Source organism: Mobula birostris, chromosome 2 (genome assembly GCF_030028105.1).
Source record: "Mobula birostris isolate sMobBir1 chromosome 2, sMobBir1.hap1, whole genome shotgun sequence".
NCBI lineage: Eukaryota > Metazoa > Chordata > Chondrichthyes > Myliobatiformes > Myliobatidae > Mobula > Mobula birostris.
Window position 1 is genome coordinate 84957165 of NC_092371.1, and position 21860 is coordinate 84979024.

The following is a 21860-nucleotide window of genomic DNA, read 5'->3' on the forward strand; positions in this document are numbered from 1 at the left end:
CTGCAATAGAGCTTGGTTGATTCCTATTACCCTATTTCTGTGTATATGTGTGTATTATCATTGCTAACCTGTTACATTGATATCCTTACGATTAGAGTACTGTATTACTTATGTCTGTAATAAAACTTTATTAGTCCCTGGTAATCCAGACTCCAACGAGCGTTCCATTTCTGCTGGTTTGGCAACCCAGTTACGGGGTACGTAACATTACACAGACATACACAAGCAACAAAGACTCTTCCAACAACCTTGAAAGAAGTTTTGTCAACAGCCATAAAAGTCATCAACTTTATTAGGTCTTTATCAGGTCTCTGAATAATCACATTTTTAAAAGACTTTGTCAAGAAATGGGTGTAGAATATGAAGCGCTTCTCTACTAAACATAAGTTCACTAGCTTTCTAGAGGACAAGTATTGAAGTGCTTGTTCGAACTAAGGACAGAAGTTTCACTCTTTCTGAAGGAAAAAGAAAACACACTCTTGTAGCAGTTTGAAAAAAAAAGGATTGCATCCATGGGTTGGCTTACCTGGCAGATATTTTAAACTACATGAATGCAATAAATCTTTCAACTGAAGGTCCAGAAGTCACCATTATTGATGCTACTGAAAAATTACAAGTTTTCTTGGTTAAACATGGAAGAAGAGAGTAGAGGCCGACATCTTTTCAAACACTGGAGGAAGTGCTTCGCCAAAATGGAGTTGAAATACAAAATTCTCTGTCAACTTCTTTGAAGAGAGACATCTGCAAACACCTGCTAACAATTCAGAACTCTTTCAGAAGTTATTTCCATCTTCATGACATTAAAGTTGAACTATGGATCTGCAGTCCTTTTCCTTTTGATATAAACTGTATCAAAGATGTTGATCGAGCCAAAGATGAACTCATTGATCTTAGAACGGAAAACTTAATACAACTGGAGCTCAACTCAAAAAGCTTTGGAAAATTCTGGTGCTCCTTGAGAGAAGCCCATCCCTTCCTTGTAAAGCAAACTGTTTCATTTGGCTATATTCAATGAGAATGTTGAATGATAATTGATTTTCCCTGGGGACTTATGAGGGGGTTCTACAAAGGAAGGCGGGTCATTTGCCGAGGGGAATAATTTGATAACAATGGCTGTATTGTTTTAGGGGGTGGGAGGTGGGAGGACGTATCTGTACTGACCATTTGATACCTTCATGAGGTGTTTGCAGGCGTCGCATTAGGCCGTATTTGGAATGACGAGGGGGTTAAATTCTGGGGTTAGAGTGACATATCTGCAGTGTCGATGTGTGGGTGTGAGTGTGAGTGTATGTGTGAGGGGGAATCAGGGTCTATCTGCATGTGCTGTCGCTGTATGGCGGGGGGGGGGGGGGGTTGCGTGCCAGCAATCCCCATGGTGCGTCTGTGACTGCGAAGAGGAACTCAAAGGCACGTCAGAACAAATCAGCCCGAACTCACAGCGAGACACGGGAAAGCCCACGGAGGGAGTACGAGAGCCTGCACGCTGAATAAAGCGTCAAGGCACAGCACGCAAACTCCGGCCGAGGTGTAAGGGGAGGGAGCTACAGAGGACGTGAAATGTTCCGAACAATCCCCCGGGACTTTACGCCGTTCGCTCCATCTTCTGAGAACCTTATCGCGAACCCCAGTGGCCGAGGAGTCGGCGCCGCGCACTGGAGGATGTCGTCGGGAGACTCAGAAAGGTTAAAGGATAATCGTGGGGGAGAGGTACCACCGGAGCACGAGTCAGCAGATCGCTTCTAAATGTGATTTGCGGGCTGACAGCGCCCGGCTTCCAACAGAGCCTAGACGGGCTGCCAGTTACCGAAATCGACATCTTGTGAGAACCCGTGTCTGAGTGCAGCGATCACGTTTAGAGGTAAGTTAACTGAACGGAATTAAGTTGCCGCGAATATTGCTGCCGGTTCCGGAAATATGCCGCTCTCCGAGGCAGCAATTGCTCACGGTTGGGAATGAGCGGTCGGGAGGGAAAGCTTTAAACCGCCGAGGGTTGTTCAGGGAGGGGACTCCGACTCCGACTCCGGGAGATCTAGTTGCAGATGTCACCGCCCCAACAACAGAGAAATGGCCTGAATCCAGGCAAGCCCTTTCTCACTGCCGGTGACTGACGCCATTGTCCTCCCCCCACCTCTTTATTTATTTATCCCCACCCTCCCTCTCCATGTCCCCCTCTCTCCCTCCCCAACGCTCTTCCCCTCTTTCCCTCTCCCCTTCCCTCTCTCTCTCTACCTCCTATTCTCTCTTCCTCTTTCCCTCTCCCTCCCGCTCCCACTCTCTCTCCATCTCCCTGCCAATCTCCCCCCCCCCCCTTCCCACCCGCAGCGCGCCCCTGGACCCGCAACGTTAATTTGCAACAGCCAGCAAATGGACACGCTCAAAGACATTTATCTATCGGCCAGATTCCCTGAGATCTCGCCAACATTTTTCTGCGGACGGTGTCTTTGATGGAACAGCGGAAAGCGAGAAACTTTGTGCGTTTATGTATTCGGCCGAGTGGGGGGATGAAAATGCGTGCAGGACAAAGGGGAGGATTCGGGTCACGGCGGGTGTGGTGTGTGCAATCGGCAATTCACTTGCACCGGTCCGAGAGCTCTTGTCCCTTCCCCATCAGTCATGGTCCTGATCTTGCCATGTTTAACTCCTGAAGGGTCCCTGCCCCTTTGTTCAATGGTCTGGGAGTATCGTTGGGTCCCGCTGATCCGACGCAAACGGGCACTAAATGAGGTGATGAGGCTGTCAGGGAATGGAAGAGAGGCTGCTTTTCGCTGTAGGATGAAGCGGTTTTATTGTGAAGTGAAAACTGTTTGAGAGGCAAGGGGTTAAAAAGACAGAGACAGGTAACCCAGCGTCGAGACCTCCCTGCAGGCAAGGGTATGCCGCCCGCACATCCCGGGTAGGAGACTGCATACGTGTTTCAGCGCCTCCCCCGGGTTTAACTTTACCAAGGCGTCAGATCAGCTGATGGGACCCGTCCCCTCTGAATGGCGATAATATTTTCAAAAGAAAAGAGGTTTTGAAGGGTGTTAAGCTCCACAAATCACGGGACTAAGATCGCTGTGTGTTGGTAGGTGTCTCTCGAAACGGGTGTTGATAAGCAGGTACCCCCTTCCCAAGTGCATCTTTACAGTCTTTAGTGCCAAGGGTTTATGGACGACGTTCGGGGTCGATGAGATCGGCAGTCTTGGGTAAACCGTGTCCCCTCATGTAACTGGAAGGACGTGTCACCGGTCTCTTTTCTTGTCTTCAGCTACAGGGTGACTGTTAAGTGTCGCTGGGATGTACACGGCAAGCGATTTCCAATGGCGTCCGCGGAATGCTATCACCCTCTGGAAGTGAGCGACAGCGACCTCGAGCTCACCGACCATGGCTGCCGGCCCCAGCTGACGGCCAACGGGGCCATAGGCGTGCCCTGCTCCCCCAACCTTTCAGCACCAAGGACAGATCCGCCGCCCAACGGGGACCAAGAGCAGGAGACCTCCTTCACCTTCCGGGTTGACCAGCTGAGCGCCAACCCCTGCAGTCTCTCGGCCGCAAGCAGGTGCCCGGGCGGGCCTGAGGTGGTGCCCAGCCAGTGCAGCCGGGACAGAGCCCACGAAACGTCACCTCGCTCTGAGGAGGAGCCCGAAGCCGAGACGAATGGACAGTCTGTTGACTATGGCTTCATGGTGGCGCTGGTTTTCCTGGTGGCCGGCATCACCCTGGTGGTTATCGCCTACGCTATTCCGAGAGAGTCCCGAGTGGATCCGGACACGGTCACAGCTCGGGAGATGGAGAGGCTGGAGTTACATTATGCCCTTTTGGGCTCTCACTTGGACAAATGTATTATCGCTGGCCTGGGTCTCCTCACTCTGGGAGGCATGCTTCTCTCCCTGCTGCTCATGGTTTCCATCTGTAAAGGTGACCTCTATGGACGGAGGAGCTTCATAGTGACTGGCAGGTCTAGGAAGACCTACGGGTCCATCAACCTGAGATTGAAGCCATTGGACAGCGAAGGTCACCAGTCATTGGTAGAGTCGGAGGTAGTCCAGGTGTCTGAGAATTTTGGCTATACTGGATCCTAAAGGAACATGTTGCTCACCTACCCCCTACCTCCTCCCTTAGTCCCTTCACAACTAGGCATTTACATGGCCTCCCTAATTAAGAGAGTATTTAAATGCATGTATTTATTATACATTTTTTGTGCGATGCCGTACAACATAACATACTCGGGTCTTTCCCAGTGAACCATGCAGCAAAGCTCCAACATTCACCAAATGATGAATTTCGTCACCAGTCCAAGGGATGCGGTCCTCCATCAGGGAGAGATCGGTGCAAAATTCATACAATCTCTCGTGAACAGTAATCAGCAAGGGAGTGGGAGAGGAGTCGGTGGTTGGGTGAGAACAATCCTTGCAGATTAGAGTGTTCCGTGCAGATCTCAGTGCGTCTACTGCAAAAAAAAAGTCACCTACTAGGCCCCAAACGTATTCATAGAATTGTTAGCACATTAGAGACTGTCAAGACTATGGAGACCAGGCCAGTACTTTTGTACAGGATGGTTACCAAAAGGATTTGATCCTGCACTAGTTTAAACCCATACAGATTGATCACAGACCCTCAAGTCAAAGGCAGTTTGCAGCTCATACCCTAACCCTAATTTTGATCACAGAAATATAAATACATATAAAGCCTCTCATGACTTCAGGATGGCTCCAAGATTTTTACAAATAAACAATTCCTGAACTGTCCTAACTATTACAGCATTAAGAAGACCCAAATGTAATGTGAGCTCCCATAGACAATGAAGTGATCATGATTACTGCTTACCCAAGGGATAGACATTGTCCAAGTTACCAGGAATCAATCCCTTATCATTCATGAGACTGAAAGCATAGAACTTAGATCAGTACAGACTTTTCAGTTCATGAGGTCATGCCAACCCTTTAACCTTCTCTAAGATCAATCTAACCCTTCTTTCCCACATAGCCCTCCATTTTGCTTTCTTCCATGTGCCTGTCAAGAGTTTCTTTGAAGGTCCTTAATGTATCTGCCTCTACCACCACCCCTGACAGCATCTGTGTGGCTGCCACTGGAGTATCGCAGTTAGCGTGACACTATTATAGCTTGGGCTAGAGTTCAGAGTTCAACTCTGTGAATGTCTGTAAGATGTTTGTACATCCTCCCTGTGAGTGCATGGGTTTCCTCCGGGTGCTTGGTTTAGTCTCACAGTCTAAAGATATATCAGTTGCTAGGTTAATTGGTCACTGTAACTTGCCCTGTGATTAGGCTAGGGTTAAATAGCGGGTTTCTGGGTGGCACGAGTCGTTGGGCTGGAAGGGCCAGTTCTGCACTGAATCTCTAAATAAATAATTAAAAATAAATTTACATACAACTTAGAACAGTACATGGTGTTTTGCAATCTTTTAATCTATTCCAAGATCAATCTAATCATTCCATTCTGCATAGCTCTTGATTTTTCTGTCTTTCATGCACATATTTGTAAGAGTTTGTTAAATGTCCTTGACGTGTCTGTCTCTACTACCAACACTGACACCATATTGCATGCACCAAACACCCCCTCTGTGAAAAAACTTACTCTGATATCTGGGGGGCGATAGGTGGATGAGGTAAAGGGTGGAAGAAGCAGGAATATGATAGGAGATAAGAGTGGACCATGGAAGAAAGGGAAGGAGGAAGGGCACGATAGGGAGGTGGTGGGCAGGTGAGGAGAAAAGAAGGGGTAAAAGGGGAGCCGGAAAGGAGAAAGGAAAAAGAGAGAACATAGAACGGTACAGCACATTACAGGCTCTTCGGCCCACAATGTTGTGCCGACCCTCAAACCCTGCCTCCCATATAACCTCCCAGCTTAAATTCCTCCATATCCCTGTCTAGTAGTCTCTTAAACTTCACTAGTGTATCTGCCTCCACCACTGACTCAGACAGTGCATTCCACGCACCAACCACTTTCTGAGTAAAAAACCTTCCTCTAATATCCCCCTTGAACTTCCCACCCCTTACCTTAAAGCCATGTGCTCTTGTATTGAGCAGTGGTGCCCTGGGGAAGAGGCACTGGCTATCCACTCTATCTATTCCTCTTAATATCTTGTACACCTCTATCATGTCTCCTCTCATCCTCCTTCTCTCCAAAGAGTAAAGACCTAGCTCCCTTAACCTCTGATCATAATCCATACTCTCTAAACCAAGCAGCATCCTGGTGAATCTCCTCTGTACCCTTTCCAATGCTTCCACATCCTTCCTATATTGAGGCGACCAGAACTGGACACAGTACTCCAAGTGTGGCCTAACCAGAGTTTTATAGAGCTGCAACTTAACATCGCGACTCTTAAACTCTATCCCTCGACTTATGAAAGCCAACACTCCAAAAGCTTTCTTAACTACCCTATTTACCTGTGATGCAACTTTCAGGGATCTGTGAACATGTACCCCCATCCCTCTGCTCCTCCACAATACCAAGTATCCTGCCATTTACTTTGTACTCTGCTTTGGAGAAGGGGGAATGGGGGAGAAATTACTGGAAATTGGAGAAATCACTGATCATGCCTCAGGTTGGAGACTACCCAAATAGATTACGAGGTGTATCTGGATCTGATAAAAACTGAAACAACTACTTTCCCAGGACTTCAGTAAAATGTTGCTGTTGGCCAAAGTGAGAATATGTTTGAGTATATTCTTGAAAAATCTGATTTAGAGATATAGCACAATAACAGGCTGATCTGGCCCGATGAACCTGTGCTGGCTAATTACACTCATATGGCCAACTAACTTTCCATCCAACACCTTGTGGTCTGGAGTACCCAGAGAAAACCCACGGTGGGGCGGGGGGGGGGGGTGGTCATACAAACTCCTTATAGACAGCGGTGGGAATTTTAACCGAGGTAGCTGGTCTGCTAACCACTACTCTACCTTGTCACACCCTTGTTACAGTATTATACTACAGCGCATTATTTGATACACATAATTCAAAGTTAAATAATCAACATTCTAACCCCAGTACCTCGATTTAGCAGCTATGGGGTTAAGCAGATTTTTGTAGTCTTTTATATGGAACTGGGACAACAACAACATTTCATTTTGCAGTATTTTTAAGGACAACCTTTCAGCATTGGGAACTCAAAAATGAAAAAAGAAATGTGAACTCTGGTACTAAAACAAAGGTTGGTTTCTTTGGGAGTTCTCTGAGTCTAATGTAACAGGGAGAGTAACAAGAGGTTCTGCAGATGCTAGAAATCCAGAGCAACAAACACAAAATGCTGGAGGAACCGAGCAGGTCAGGCAGCATCTATGGAAGGGAATAAACAGTCGATGGTTCAGAACAAGACCCCTCATCAGAACAGGGAGAGTAATAGGGTAAAAGGGTACTTAGGGTTCCTCACAAAATGCTGGAGGAACTCAGCAAGTCAGGTATGGAGAGGAATAAACAGTTGACATTTCAGGCTGACACCCTTCGTCATAGGGGTTCCCAACATGCGGTCCACAGACTCCTTGCTTAATAATATTGGTCCATGGCATAAAAAAGATTGAGAACCCCTGCTTCATCAGGATGCTGATGCAGGGTCTCAGCACAAAATTCATTTCCGTAGAGTGCTACAAGGCCCGACCTGCTGGGTTCCTCCTGCATTCTGTGTGTGTTACTCTGCATTTTAAGCATCTGCAGAAGCTCTTGATTAACCTTTAGGTTCACTGTGGTGGTCAGAGTAATCGGGTCTTTATGTTCGGAATAATAGACCCTTTTAGAGTCTCATAAACCACAGGAATATTGCATTTACGGACTAATTGGCTTCTCTGAAGTGAGGACCACAGTGGAAATTCAACCCCATTCTGTTCAGGTTTAATTCCAAGTCTCCCTGCTGTTGGAAGTAATCCAGAAGTGTTCTGCTGTCAGTTTTATTGCTTGTCCCTACTCGCCCTTGGGGAAGCTGGTGGTGAAATGCCTCTGGAGGCCGCTGCAGCTTTGCAGGAGGGAAGACACTGCAGGGTTTGAGAAAGGGAGGAAGGGCCATCTGGTGCAGCCTCGCATGTGCTCTGGAAAATTCTTACCGTCCACCGGCCATCAAAGTCTGAACCTTTTGTCTTTGTGATGAGTCATGGAGTCCATTTTGTGTGTTAAAAAGCAGTTCGTGTGAATTTCACCGATTTAAAGTGGACCAACCCAGAGTCAGAGTCAGGTTTATTATCACTGATGTATGTCATGAAATTTGTTGTTTTGTGGCAGCAGTACAGTGTAATACAAACAAAATTACTAAAAATTACAATAAGAAATATAAAAAGATAAATAAGTAGTGTATAAACAGTTTAAAGTGGTGAGGGTTCACTGTCTGTTCATAAATCTGGCGGCAGAGGGGACGAAACGAGTGTGCGTCCTCAGGCTCCTGTTACTTTTCCTGGATGGTAATAATGAGAAGAGAGCATGTCCTGGATGGTAATAATGAGGAGAGAGCATGTCCTGGATGGTGAAGATTCTTCATGATGGATGCCGTCTTCTTGAGGCATTACCGATTGACGTTGTCCTCAATGGTGGGGAGGCGAGTACCCATGGCAGAGCCGGGTGAGTTTACAAACCCTCGGCAGTACTTTCCGACCCCGTGCAGTGGCCCTTCATACTGGGCGGTGCGGTCTGACCTTACGTCCATATCTATAGAATGGTGCTTCATTTACTTCCACTGTACTTCCACTGAAATATGCAGGACCATATTTCAGGCATCTCATTGATTAGACCTCTGCTCACAGTTTTAGGACATAGAACACAGTTTTGCACAGAAACAGAAACAGGCCATTTGGCTCACAATGTTGTACTGAACCGATTAATTTAGTCATCAAAAGGCCAACTAAATTTAGAGAGGACAATTTACTTTCTTCTTTAAGTTCAAGTTCAAGTTTAATTGTCATTCAGTTGAATAGCCATGAACAGAGCCAGCCAAAACAGCGTTCCTCTGGAGCCAGGGTGGAAAACACAATGCCAGCAGTCATTCACAGCACAAGCCACACATAAGACAGCAAGTAAACATACAGTCCCACAAAAGTATATATAGCCCAAGATCCTGAGTGACATGTCCTGTAAATTGATGGTGCAGGGATGTTATTACAGGACCAAGCAATTAATCTCTTCTGCGTACACAATGTATTTTCAAGGTATCATCCATTTTCATCACATTCATGTGCCTAGCTGAACATCCCTAATGTATCTCCCTCCACCACCATTCGAGGCACTCACCGCTCTCTGAGTAAAAAGCTTGGCCCTCACACCACCTTTAAACTTAACTCCTCTCACCTTAAATGTATTAGACATTTCAACCCTGGGAAAAAGATACTGTCTGTCTACTCTATCAATGATAATCTTATAAACCTCTATCAGATCTCCACTCAGTCTTTCCTTTGTCTCTTTCCTGTTGGGTGCCTGGCCTTTTCAAGTTCAAATTTATTGTCATCTGACCGTACATATATAGTAAACAGTAAACAGCTCTCTGTCCTAGTGACGAGACCTTGGTGGTGGCAGGATATTCATTAGTCTCACAGCCTGGTGAAGGAAACTTACCCAGTCTGGCAGTCCCAGTCCTGATGCTCCTGTACCTTCTCCCTGACGGTAGTGGGTCAGAGAGATTGTGGGATTTGTCCCAGTCCTGATGCTCCTGTACCTCCTCCCTGACGGTAGTGGGTCAAAGAGATTGTGGGATGGGTGGTAAGGATCCTCAACAATGCTTCGGGCCCTTTTTCTACAACGTTCTCAGTAAATGTCACCGATAATGGGGAGAGATATCGCGGTGATCCTCTCCACCAGTTTTACTGCCCTCTGTAGGGTAGAACTGCATGGGATGATTTCCCTTTCTTTTGGGTAAGGAAGGGAGGCAAAAGAAAATCTAATAACTCTCTCAGGAAATCCTAACCAAAAGGACAGTTCTAGAGCCAGCACTCCTTGCCTTACACATAAGAAGCAGTCCTTACAACCAGCAGTTTACACTCCAGAAAGGAGAGAGGAAATTCAGGTAACTGAGAATAAGACTGGCAGCATATAACCAGGAAAGTCTTGAATAAAATTTACAGCACCTCAGAAGGTCAAAATATCTCAAAAGGAACACTGTACATATTTTAGCTTTAATATGTTCATAAACCTTTGGGTCAGAATCTATATAATATATTGTCTCTAACTTAGGCAATTAGTCTGAGCCTCTTGCTGTTATAAGAGTTTCACTGTATTCTGGACATTACATGAACTTAATGCTGTACCTTATGGTCCATTGCATATATATTGTATAAATCCAACTGACTGTTAGCAGGTAGGAGATTCAGTTCTTTTTTTAAACTTTTTTAAAGATGCAATTTTTCAGATGTGTAAATTAATTTCTCAAGCACACTTTGCTGGCAGGATATGTCACGTTCTCTTCTCAGAAGAACCAGCAAACTTGAGACAAAACACTACCACACCTGTACTGTTGATTTTATTATGGTGCTTGAAAAATTGATGAGATGTTTCAAAATTTATTCATATGTTTGGTGGCAATCACTTTTTAATCATAATGTAATCAGTGTTCTGCTATGCCTATGAAGGTCACAAAATAATAAAACCATGAATGAAGGAATCCTTGGATGTAACTTCCTTCTCTCTCTCTCCTGCTTTTTCAGTGTGTAAAGTGGTATTGCAGGGAGCTTAATGCTCCCACGTTGTACTTTTGTTATGCGTCGTGTAGGGTGACGTGGGCAATCATGATCGTGACCGTTATTGTTTTTGGTATATTTATTCTAAGAAGTGGTTTGCAATTTACTTCCTCTGGGCAGTGTCTTTACAAGACAGGTGACCCCAGCCATTATCAATACCCTTCAGAGATTGTCTGCCTGGCGTCAGTGGTTACATAACCAGGACTTGTGATCTGCACCAGCTGTTCATACGACCATCCATCACCTGCGCCCATGGCTTCATGGTCTAAGGAGGTGCTACACCTTGTCCAAGGGTGACCTGCTGGCTAGCGGAGGGAAGGAGCGTCTTACACCTCCTTTGATGGAGATGTATCTCCACCCCACCACCCATTTACTTATTTGTTTTGAGATACAACACAGAACAGGCCCTTCGGGCCCAAGCCTAATCACAGGACAATTTAAAATAACCAATCAACCTACGAACCAGTACGTCTTAGGACTGTGGGAGGAAACCCACGTGGTCACGGGGAGAACATACAAACTCATTACAGATAGTGCTGGAATTGAACTCTCAACTCCAAGCTGTAATAGTGTTGCCTTAATTGCTATGCTACCGTGATGCTCTGATGTTTCTGGTTAGCATTCTGTACTTTGGAATGCAGAGGAATCATGGTTTCAGTAGAAAAGAGGGAAAGGGGAATTGTTGCCAACACCACATGAGCCAGGATCTTACTGAGACACAGAGCAGATCCCAGGGATCTACTGCTCATAGGTCTTATGTTCGAAGTAACAATGGCTCAACACTGCGTCATTATTTGCTCATGGGGGGGGGGGATTGATGTTCTTGTTGTTGTTTGTGCAATTTGTTTTTTTGCTCATTGGGGGGTTGATGTTCTTGCTGCTGTTTGTGTGATTTGTGTTTTTTTGCTCATGGGGGTTTGATGTTCTTGCTGCTGTTTGTGTAATTTGTGTTTTTTTACTCATGGGGGGTTTGATGTTCTTGCTGCTGTTTGTGTGATTTGTGTTTTTTTGCTCATGGGGGGTTGATGTTCTTGTTGCTGTTTGCACAATTTATTTATTTTCTATGTTTCTATGTTTCTATTTTTGTCATGGGGAGAACAGACAGCGATGGATTTGAACCCGGGTTTCTGACACTGTAATAGCATTTTTCTAACCTCTACACTACTGTATTGGCCTACTCCAGGGTAATCTGAGGTACTCGTCTGTTGCAATATGCTCCCTATTTTCTATCCATACCCAATACGTGCTAATGTCTAGTAGAGAAAAAGGAAGCATGCAGTTCTTCTCTTCATCCTGGCTCCTTTCATCATCTCCATCTTTCCTAATCTGAGAAGTTCTTTCTGAGTCCGGTTGGTAAGGATTTCTACACAACATTTGCCTCCAGCACTTCTGTGGATCTTAACAAATTCCTTTGCTTTTTTGCATGTAGGTCTGGGTGACCACAGGTAGTGAAATTTGTTCTTAACTTTGAATTCTTCCTTGAGGTGTCAAAGCCCGATGGGAACTGCTTCTATCCACTTTGAACGCGCATCCAGCCATGATCTTCAGAAGCAGATCTGCAAAATCTTTAACTGCACTGAGGGCCAAGTGTTGCGAGAAGCTACCAGTAGGTTCTTGTGAAGAAGGCATTCTTTCCACAGTGTCAAAGCTCGAAGTTCAAAGAAAATTTATTATCAAAGTACCTGTATGTTTCCACATATAACCTTGGGATTCATTTTCTTGCAGGCATTTACAGTAAAGTAAAGAAATACAAGAGAATTTATGAAAAACTATAAACAAAGAAAGACTGACAACCAAAGTGCAAAAGAAGACAAATCCCGATCAAAGGAGGCAAAATAAAATTCACTGCACGTCCTCATCAAGTTAGCTTATGCACAATTTCCTCTTCTCTGCCTCAGCAGGGCACTTTGTGAAAGAATGAAGTGGCACTTAAAAAGCACCATTTTCAACCTCACAGAAACCTGTGAAGTTTCATGGCCAACAAGTTATTGTTTCAAACACGTTAGGTACGAAAGGGAACGATAGACGTGAGGATGCTACAGGATAGTGGTGCTGTGGAAGGAGCCCAACCATAGTCTGACTGAATGGCAGATCAGGTATAAAGGGCCAAATATCCTCTTCTTGTTCCTGTACCCTCTGTCCATATGTCCAAATGTCTAAATGCACAATGTAGGAAAAATAAATCAAATGTTCACACAGAAAAAATCCACAAAAATAGTTAGGATGAATAACCCAGTTGTTGGTTTTGTGGTGTTGGCTAAGGATTAATAATTTCCCTACCTCCCAGTTTCTCATTGAATTCTGCTTCCCTCTTCCACTCACCTATCACCTACCAACCTGTACTTCTTTCTGTCCCCCAACATTTTTATTCTGGCTTCTTCCCGCTTCCTTTTCTAGTCCTGACAGTCATGGCCCAAACTGTTGGCTGTTTATTCCTCTCCACAGATGCTGCCTGACCTGCTGAGTTCCTCCCGCATTTTGTGTGTGTTGCTCTGGACTTCCAGCATCTGCAGAATCTCTTGTGTTTATGATTCCCCACCCCCTTAGCAGATTAAGTTCTATTTCAACTAAGGACGGAACATGGAACATTGATTATCCCACACACTATATCCTGAATCTCAATCCTTGATGCAGAGTTTTGACCTGAAATGTCGACAGTTCCTTTCCTGCACACAGATGCTGCTCGATCTGCTGAGTTCTTCCAGCAGACTGCTTGTTGCTCCTAATGCTTGAGTTCAGTTCCATTCACACCTTCTCAGCTAATGAAGTAATCCATGGTGTGTGCGTGCAGAATGATCAGGCATGGGCCTCGAGCTTGCAAGCTCACTGGAGCCTGGAGGCCCGCAGGTGGCCTGTCCTTGGTTGGTCTGGAGGGGTGGGTGTGTGTGTGTGTGTGTGTGTGTGTGTGTGTGTGTGTGTGTGTGTGTGTGTGTGAGTGAGAGAGGGAGGCATCGACATCTCCACCACAGAAAGCCAAAATGTAAAATTGTGACAATGCCACAGAGAGATGTCCCTCCCTCCCCACTTTACATCGGCGGCATGGCAAGCAGCTTCAAACTCCTGGGAGTGCACATCTCACACAACCTGTCATGGTCTCAAAACACATCCTACACAGTGAAGAAAGCTCACCAACTCCTCTGCTTTCTGAAGAGGCTGAAGGGAGCTGGACTTCACACATCATTCTACCGCTGTGCAGTAGAGAGCATCCCAACAAGCTGCATCACGGTATGGTATGGAAACTGCACTGCAGCGGACAGCAAGGCTCTACAATGAATAGTCAAAACTGCCCATCGTCGGCACCGGTCTACCTACCATCAAGAACATAAATACACAATATACAGGAAAAGGGCCAATTCCATCATGAAGGATCCCAGCCATCTGCTCACGGACTGTTTGTCCCACTCCCATCAGGGAGGAGGCTACGTAGCATCCACGCCAGGACTACCAGACTCAAAAACATTTCCTTTCCCCAAGCAGTAAAGCTGATCAACACCTCCACCCACTAACCCACCTCTCCACACCCCCAACCATCACTACTCCATCATTTTCTGTTAGAGTCACCTTATGTACAACCCAGCATCACTTTATGGACATACAATCAATCTGTGTTTATAAGCTTTTGTATAGATTCATTTAAGTGTGCTTTATTATTATTTTGTTCTTCATCTTATCTTGTATTTTTTGGTGCTGCATTGGATCCAGAGTAAACAATTATTTCATTCTCATTTTCATTTGTGTACTGGAAAGGACACCAAACAATCTTCATTCTTGAGTTGTTTTGAAAGAGCTGTTGGGATTGTCAATTGTTTTCACTGACTGATGCTGCCATGAAAACTGGGGACACAAAATGCTGATGGAACTCAGCAGGTAAAGTGCATCTATGCAGAGAAATTAACAGTCGATGCCTGCCTAGTCCCATCGACCCACACCTGGACCTTAGCTCTCCATACCCCTCCCATCCATGTACCTATCCAAACTTCTCCCTGGTCCCATCAATCCACACCCAGACCATAACCCTACATATCCCTCCCATCCACGTACCTATCCAAACTTCTCCCTGGTCCCATCGACCTACACCCAGACCATAACCCTACATATCCCTCCCATCCATGTACCTATCCAAACTTCTCCCTAGTCCCATCGATCTGCACTCAGACCATTGCCCTCCATACCTCTCCCATCCATGTTTCTATCCAAACTTAGATTAGATTATGAGGATACTCAGTCCTCGTTTATTGTCATTTAGAAATGCATGCATTAAAAAATGATACAACGTTCCTCCAGAATGATATCACAAGAAAACACAGGACAAACCAAGACCAAAACTGACAAAACCACATAATTATAACATATAGTTACAACAGTGCAAAGCAATACCATAATTTGACAAAGAACAGACCATGGGCACGGCAAAAAGAAGTCTCAAAGTCCCAATAGACTCATCATCTCATGCAGGCGGCAGAAGGGAGAAACTCTCCCTGCCATGAACCTCCAAGCGCTGCCAACTTGCCGATGCAGCACCATTGGAAGCACCCGACTGCAGCGGACTCTGAGTCCGTCCAAAAACTTCGAGCCTCCGACCAGCCCCTCCAAGCACCATCCTCTGCCGAGCGCTTTGACCTCGCCCTGGCCACCGAGCAACAAGCAAAGCCGAGGACTCGGAGCCTTCGCCTCCGGAGATTCTGGACCACACAGTAGCAGCAGCAGCGAAGCAGGCATTTCAGAAGTTTCACCAGATGTTCCTCCGTGCTCTCATGTCCGTCTCCATCAAATCAGGATTGTGCACGGCACTCTACTTGACAAATAACAGACATCACCACTGGAGTGGTCTCTGTGAACTGCGTCGCGCCGCCATCTTCTCCTCCCGCCGTAAATTTCTCTAAAATGTTGCAATTGAACCCACATCCACCATTTCTTCTGGCAGCTCATTCCACACTATCACCACCCTCTGAGTGAAGAAATCATCTCTCAGGTTCCCCATAAACACTTCACCTTTCACCCTTAACCCATGACCTCTAGTTCTAGACTCACCCAATCTCAGTGGAAAAAACCTGCTTGCATTTACCCTATAACTTTTACCCCTCATAACTTTGTATACCTCCATCAAATCTCCTCTCAATCTTTTATGTTCTGAGGAGTAAAGTCCTAACCTACTCAACCTCTCCCTATAACTCAGATCCTCCAAGCCAACAACATCCTTGTAATTTTTCTCTACACTCTTTCCTGTAGGTAGGTGACCAGAACTGCACACAATACCTCAAATTAGGCCTCACCAATGTCTTGTACAATATCAAAATGACACCTCAACTCCTGTACTGACTACTTTGAGTTATGAAGGCCAAAGTGCCAAAAATTCTCTTTATGAATCTATCTACTTATGTCATCACTTTCAAGGAATTATGGATCTGCCTTCCTAGATCCCTTTGTCCTACCAGTCTCTTGCAGACAACAATCTCAGCAGCCAAGAGTGAATTTGTTAATATCTGTTTTATCCCCTCATCAGATTAACATTTCCGGAATTCAGATCCTTGCATTATCGGTCTTACAAATATCTCTCCCCACAGATGGACTTCTAATCAATAACAGTCTATTTGGGAGAGATGAGTTCCAGGGACTGCAATTCATGAGATTACAATGTTATCACACGACGAATGATTAGATGCGAGTCAGTGGAGCTGACAGCATAATGGTTCTTTCTACCTGTGCAGAGTGAGGGAGTGCCACACAGCGATGTCAAACCAACCCAGGCCCTCTCTGCACCTGACACACATCTACACTTCAGAAATAGTCAGAGTATTTTACAACAAATTAGAACTTTGTCTCTGGAAGCAGCATCTATCATCAAGAGCTCCCACTATCCAGACCATGCTCCTGCTGGTTGCTGTCACCACCAGGTTTGGGAACAGTTACTACCCTTCAACCATCAGTCTCATGAACCAGTATGGGTAACTTCACTCTTTTAACTCTGAACTCATACCGCAACCTACAGACTCACTTTCAAGGACTATACAACTCAGTTTCTCAGTATTTATTTATTTACTTTTTTTTAAATTATCTGCACTATTTGCCTTCTTTTGCACATTGATTGTTTGTCAGTCTTTGTTATTTATAGTTTTTTTCATAAGTTTTATCATATTTATTCACTTTACCATAAATCTGTGAACGTGGATCTCAGGGTTGTATATGGTGACATATCATACTCTGATAATACATTTACTTTGAATTTGAACTTTAAAGACCCCTAAACACATGAAAGTCTGCGGATTCTGGAAACCCAGAGTAACACACATAAAATGCTGAGGGAACCCAGCAGGTCAGGCAGCATCTATGGAAATGAGTACAGTCGTCATTTCGAGCTGAGAGCCTCCTTCAGGACTGAAAGAAAGGGGGAAGATGCCAATAAGTAAGAGGAGGTGTCGGAGAGTTGGTGCCTGGCCTCTAATGCAGACTACTCTCCGCCAGACGACTACAGCAACCCCCCCCCCCCCCCCCCCGTATCAGTGTGTTTGACGGTGAGGTTGGGATTAGTGCGGAGAGAGTGGAGACCAGAGAAGAATATTATTTGCCCATCATCCCAACCCAAATGGCTGATGAAGATCTGTCCAATCATTTCCAATTTCCTTGGTCTTTCCATTGACTGTTAAATTCCTTCCCTTTTGAATATTTAATCCAATTTTATTTAAAAAGTTACCTTTGAAACTGCTTCAGTCATCTTTTCAAGCAGAGGATTCCAGCCAGCAAAGACTCTATGGGTGAACAAAAAAAAGTAATGTAATTTCTTTATTTTCTTAATCATATTCAGCAACTGCTACCCAAGAGAAGATCCCAAAGTATTCTCCTCACTTCCCTCTGGTGCCCCTCCTTCTTCCCCTCTCCCTTGGTCCTCTGTCCTATCCTATTAGATTTCTTCTTTGTCAGCTCTTTACTTCTTCCAACTATCCCCTCCCAGCTTCTCACTTCATCCTTCCTCCCCCACCCACCTGCCTCCTCACCTATCACCTGCCAGTTTGAACCCCTTCCCCTGCTTCTTATTCAAAGGAGTTCCTGATGAAGGGTCTCGGCCTGAAATATTGGATTTTTACTCCCATCCGTAGATGCTGCCTCTTTTTTTGCTGTTCTTCCAAGATCTCCAGTGGCTGCAGAAACTCCTGTGTTTAACATGATGGTGAACCTTTTCTGCACCCTTTCCAAAGCCTTCACATTCTTCCCTTAACGTAGAACCAGATCGGCACGCAATACTCCGAATGCAGCCTATTCAAACTTCTATACAACAGCTCATGACCTCCCAACTAATGAAGAAAGGGTACCACCCCATGCACTTAGGGAGCTGTGGGCTTCCACCCCACCGTCCCTCTGTACCTCAGTGCTCTGAAGTGGCCTGCAATTTAACTTTTTCCTCTTGCATTTGAACTGCCAAAATACACCATCTCATATCTATTCTGTCAGGCTTCAATATGGCTGCAGATTCTTTAGCTGAGCTCCAACGTAGGCTTATGAAGTGATTATTTTAGCAAAAGTAAGGGAAGTGTGGAAAAGGGGGAAAAAAGGAAAGGGAAAATACTACAAAAAGGAGTGGATATGGCCCAGTGATCATGGTTAAAGCTCTTCCCACCACTGAGCACATCGACATGGACCGTTGTAGCAGGAAAGCAGCATCCATCATCAAGGACCCCCAACACCCAAGGCATGCTCTCTTCTCACTGCTGCCATCAGGAAGAAAGGACAGTAGCCTCAGCACCCACAGGACCCACACCACAGATTCAGGAACAGTTATTACCCTTGAAACATCAGGGTCGTGAACCAATGCGGATAACTTCACTTAGCTCACGTACCCCAACACTGAATTGGACTCACTTTCAAAGACTCTTCATCTCATGTTCTCAATATTTATTGCTTATTTATTTATTATTATTTCTTTCTTTTTGTATTTGCACATTTTTTGACTTCTGTACTCTGGTTGTACCCCCAGCTGGTGCGGTCTTTCATTGATTCTATTATGGTTATTGGATTTATTGAGTGCAAGAAAATGAATCTCAGGGTTGCATGTGGTGGCATATAAATTCTTTGGTAATCAATTTACTTTGAACTGTGAAGTGCGGGAGAAAAGACACTGAGAGAGGTCAAGGCAAGTTATTTGAATACAAAGTTACCTAATGATAAGCTGTTGGAATGTTTATCAGCCACTGGTAAAAAGTGATAAAAATCGTGAATAAGAAAACAGAGAAATGTTCAGGTGACAGCAACTGCAATTCTGGTTTGATTTTAATCAAATATTAAGTATTTATTTTTGTATTATATGATCACACGTGGTTCTGATGATCTGAGTAGTTTTACCAATGTTCCATTGGAGATGGTTTCAGTGTTTTGGAATGTGAGCTAAAAATATCAACAAGCTGCAGTTGTAAATCTCCAGAGGTTTCAGGGATTCTAAACACTAAACTAAAAGCATCCTTTAAAAAATATAATATTTCTAATTAGTCATGGAAGTTACAGTGTAGGATAATGTAATGGGTAACAGGTGACACACATTATTCCAAATAGAAACTGTCCTACATAATTCACAAACACTCTCATTGAGTTGTAGTTTTCACTTTAAAAGACTGTGTCTGACGTAATAACATTAAGGTGACTGCTTTTGGTTAGTTGGTAAAGGAAGTAAAGGGGCTGTGGCTTTTGTTAAACACATCAAATGACTCTCGCATGTTTTATTCACAAAATCCTACAAAAGAAACTGCTGGTGACCAATCATCTCTGTGAGTGGTTCACCTATCATTTAGATCATGACGGATCTGTATATTTATCCTCCTTGACTGCATGACACATAACCACTGGGCACATTAGCACTTTGCTTGCACCCTTGTGTAGCGGTTAGCTCAACGCTAGCTTGGCCGTCTGATTTTGAGCTTCCAGCATTTTGTGTGGTCGCTTGGAGTCTGGAATTCCGGGAAGGGTAAGTTGGTAAATTGTCCTGTGATTAAGCTAAGGTTAAATCAGTGAGTTGCTGAGCGGCGTGGTGAAGGGCTGGAAGGTCCTGCTCCCTGCTATCTCTAAATAAATAAAAATTAAAATTTGCAAAGGCTAGGCTTGAGCTAATGACCCAGAGATCAAACCTCACCACTTCAGCTGAGGGGCTTACATTCAATTAATCAGGAATAATAAACTGTGAACGTGGATTCAGTCTTTTGAGTTCAATTAAATGTAAATCCAGAAACAGACTAGAAGTGGAACATTCGGATGATCGAATGAGGATTAAGATTTATCTTTCATTTGGCTGTGAAATGAATCTGGACAGTGTTTATAGACAATTGATGTATAATAAAGACAGTTGCGAAAAAGTCCACACAACATGAAAGATTTTGTTTGTTGTTCTGTATTTCATTATACCCTTCAATTAATAAATATTAAGATATGAGATTTTCAATTTTCATTCTAAATACTCATAGCGGGCATACTACAAACAAAACATTTAAAGTGCCGTGCAGTTTTCAGGCCGTGTAAATATTTTCTGCGTTGATCCGCACAGCTGTAGAACAAAAATTAGAGGGAATGTTGGACTCACGACGAAATCCAACACAGAAGGCAGGAGTAGGTTCTTCACCTAGAGAGGTGAACACATTGAACTTTCTCCTACAGAGAGGGATTCACAAGTATTTAAGTGGAAAGTATATAAAGACAAGTGAGAAAGGAACAAATAGGTGGGTGAGATGAAGTGGGGCAAGAGAAGGGCTAGCTGGAGTATTAATGCCAAAATTCAAAATTCAAAAGTTTAGAGTAAATTTATTATTAAAGAATATGTCACCATATACACCATAGAACCATAGAACCATAGAAACTACAGCACAGAAACAGGCCCTTTGGCCCTTCTTGGCTGTGCCGAACCATTTTCTACCTAGTCCAACTGACCTGCACATGGACCATATCCCTCCATATACCTCCCATCCATGTATCTGTCCAACTTATTCTTAAATGTTAAAAAAGAACCCGCATTTATCACCTTGTCTGGCAGCTCATTCCATACTCCCACCACTCTCTGTGTGAAGAAGCCCCCCCCCCAATGTTCCCTTTAAACTTTCCCCCCCTCACCCTTAACCCATGTCCTCTGGTTTTTTTCTCCCCTTGCCTCAGTGGAAAAAGCCTGCTTGCATTCACTCTATCTATACCTATCATAATTTTATATACCTTTATCAAATCTCCCCTCATTCTTCTACACTCCAGGGAATAAAGTCCTAACCTATTCAACCTTTCTCTGTAACTGAGTTTCTCAAGTCCCGGCAACATCCTTGTAAACCTTCTCTGCACTCTTTCAACCTTATTTATATCCTTCCTGTAATTTGGTGACCAAAACTGAACACAGTACTCCAGATTCGGCCTCACCAATACCTTATACAACCTCATCATAACATTCCAGCTCTTATACTCAATACTTCGATTAATAAAGGCCAATGTACCAAAGGCTCTCTTTACGACCCTATCTGCCTGTGATGCCACTTTTAGGGAATTTTGTATCTGTATTCCCAGATCCCTCTGCTCCACTGCACTCCTCAGTGCCTTACCATTAACCCTGTATGTTCTACATTGGTTTGTCCTTCCAACGTGCAATACCTCACACTTGTCAGTATTAAACTCCATCTGCCATTTTTCAGCCCATTTTTTCAGCTGGTCCAAGTCCCTCTGCAGGATCTGAAAACCTTCCTCACTGTCTACTACACCTCCAATCTTTGTATCATCAGCAAACTTGCTGATCCAATTTACCACATTATCATCCAGATCATTGATATAGGTGACAAATAACAATGGACCCAGCACTGATCCCTGTGACACACCACTAGTCACTCACAGGCCTCCACTCAGAGAAGCAATTCTCTACCACCACTCTCTGGCTTCTTCCATCAAGCCAATGTCTAATCCAATTTACCACCTCTCCATGTATACCTAGCGACTGAATTTTCCTAACTAACCTCCCATGCGGGACCTTGTCAAAGGCCTTACTGAAGTCCATGTAGACAATATCCACTGCCTTCCCTTCATCCACTTTCCTGGTAACCTCCTCGAAAAACTCCAACAGATTGGTCAAACATGACCTACCACGCACAAAGCCATGTTGACTCTCCCTAATAAGCCCCTGTCTATCCAAATGCTTGTAGATTCTGTCTCTTAGTACTCCCTCCAATAATTTACCTACTACTGACGTCAAACTCACCGGCCTATAA

The 21860-nt window shown here is 44.4% G+C and overlaps 1 protein-coding gene across 2 annotated transcripts; it reads left to right on the plus strand.

Moving 5' to 3' along the window:
- The first annotated feature begins 1602 nt into the window (after positions 1-1602).
- LOC140208633 (transmembrane protein 74B-like) lies at positions 1603-5337 on the plus strand. 2 transcript variants are annotated; one of them, XM_072277461.1, is made up of 2 exons: positions 1603-1858; positions 3248-5337. In XM_072277461.1, the coding sequence occupies exon 2, from the start codon at positions 3300-3302 to the stop codon at positions 4059-4061; it is 762 nt and encodes a 253-aa protein (XP_072133562.1). In that variant the 5' UTR covers positions 1603-1858; positions 3248-3299; the 3' UTR covers positions 4062-5337. The 2 variants fall into 2 exon arrangements, with proteins under 2 accessions (XP_072133562.1, XP_072133571.1); XM_072277470.1 differs by lacking the exon at positions 1603-1858 and adding an exon at positions 2461-2471 and having other exon boundaries at positions 3254-5337.
- Positions 5338-21860: the final 16523 nt, after the last annotated feature.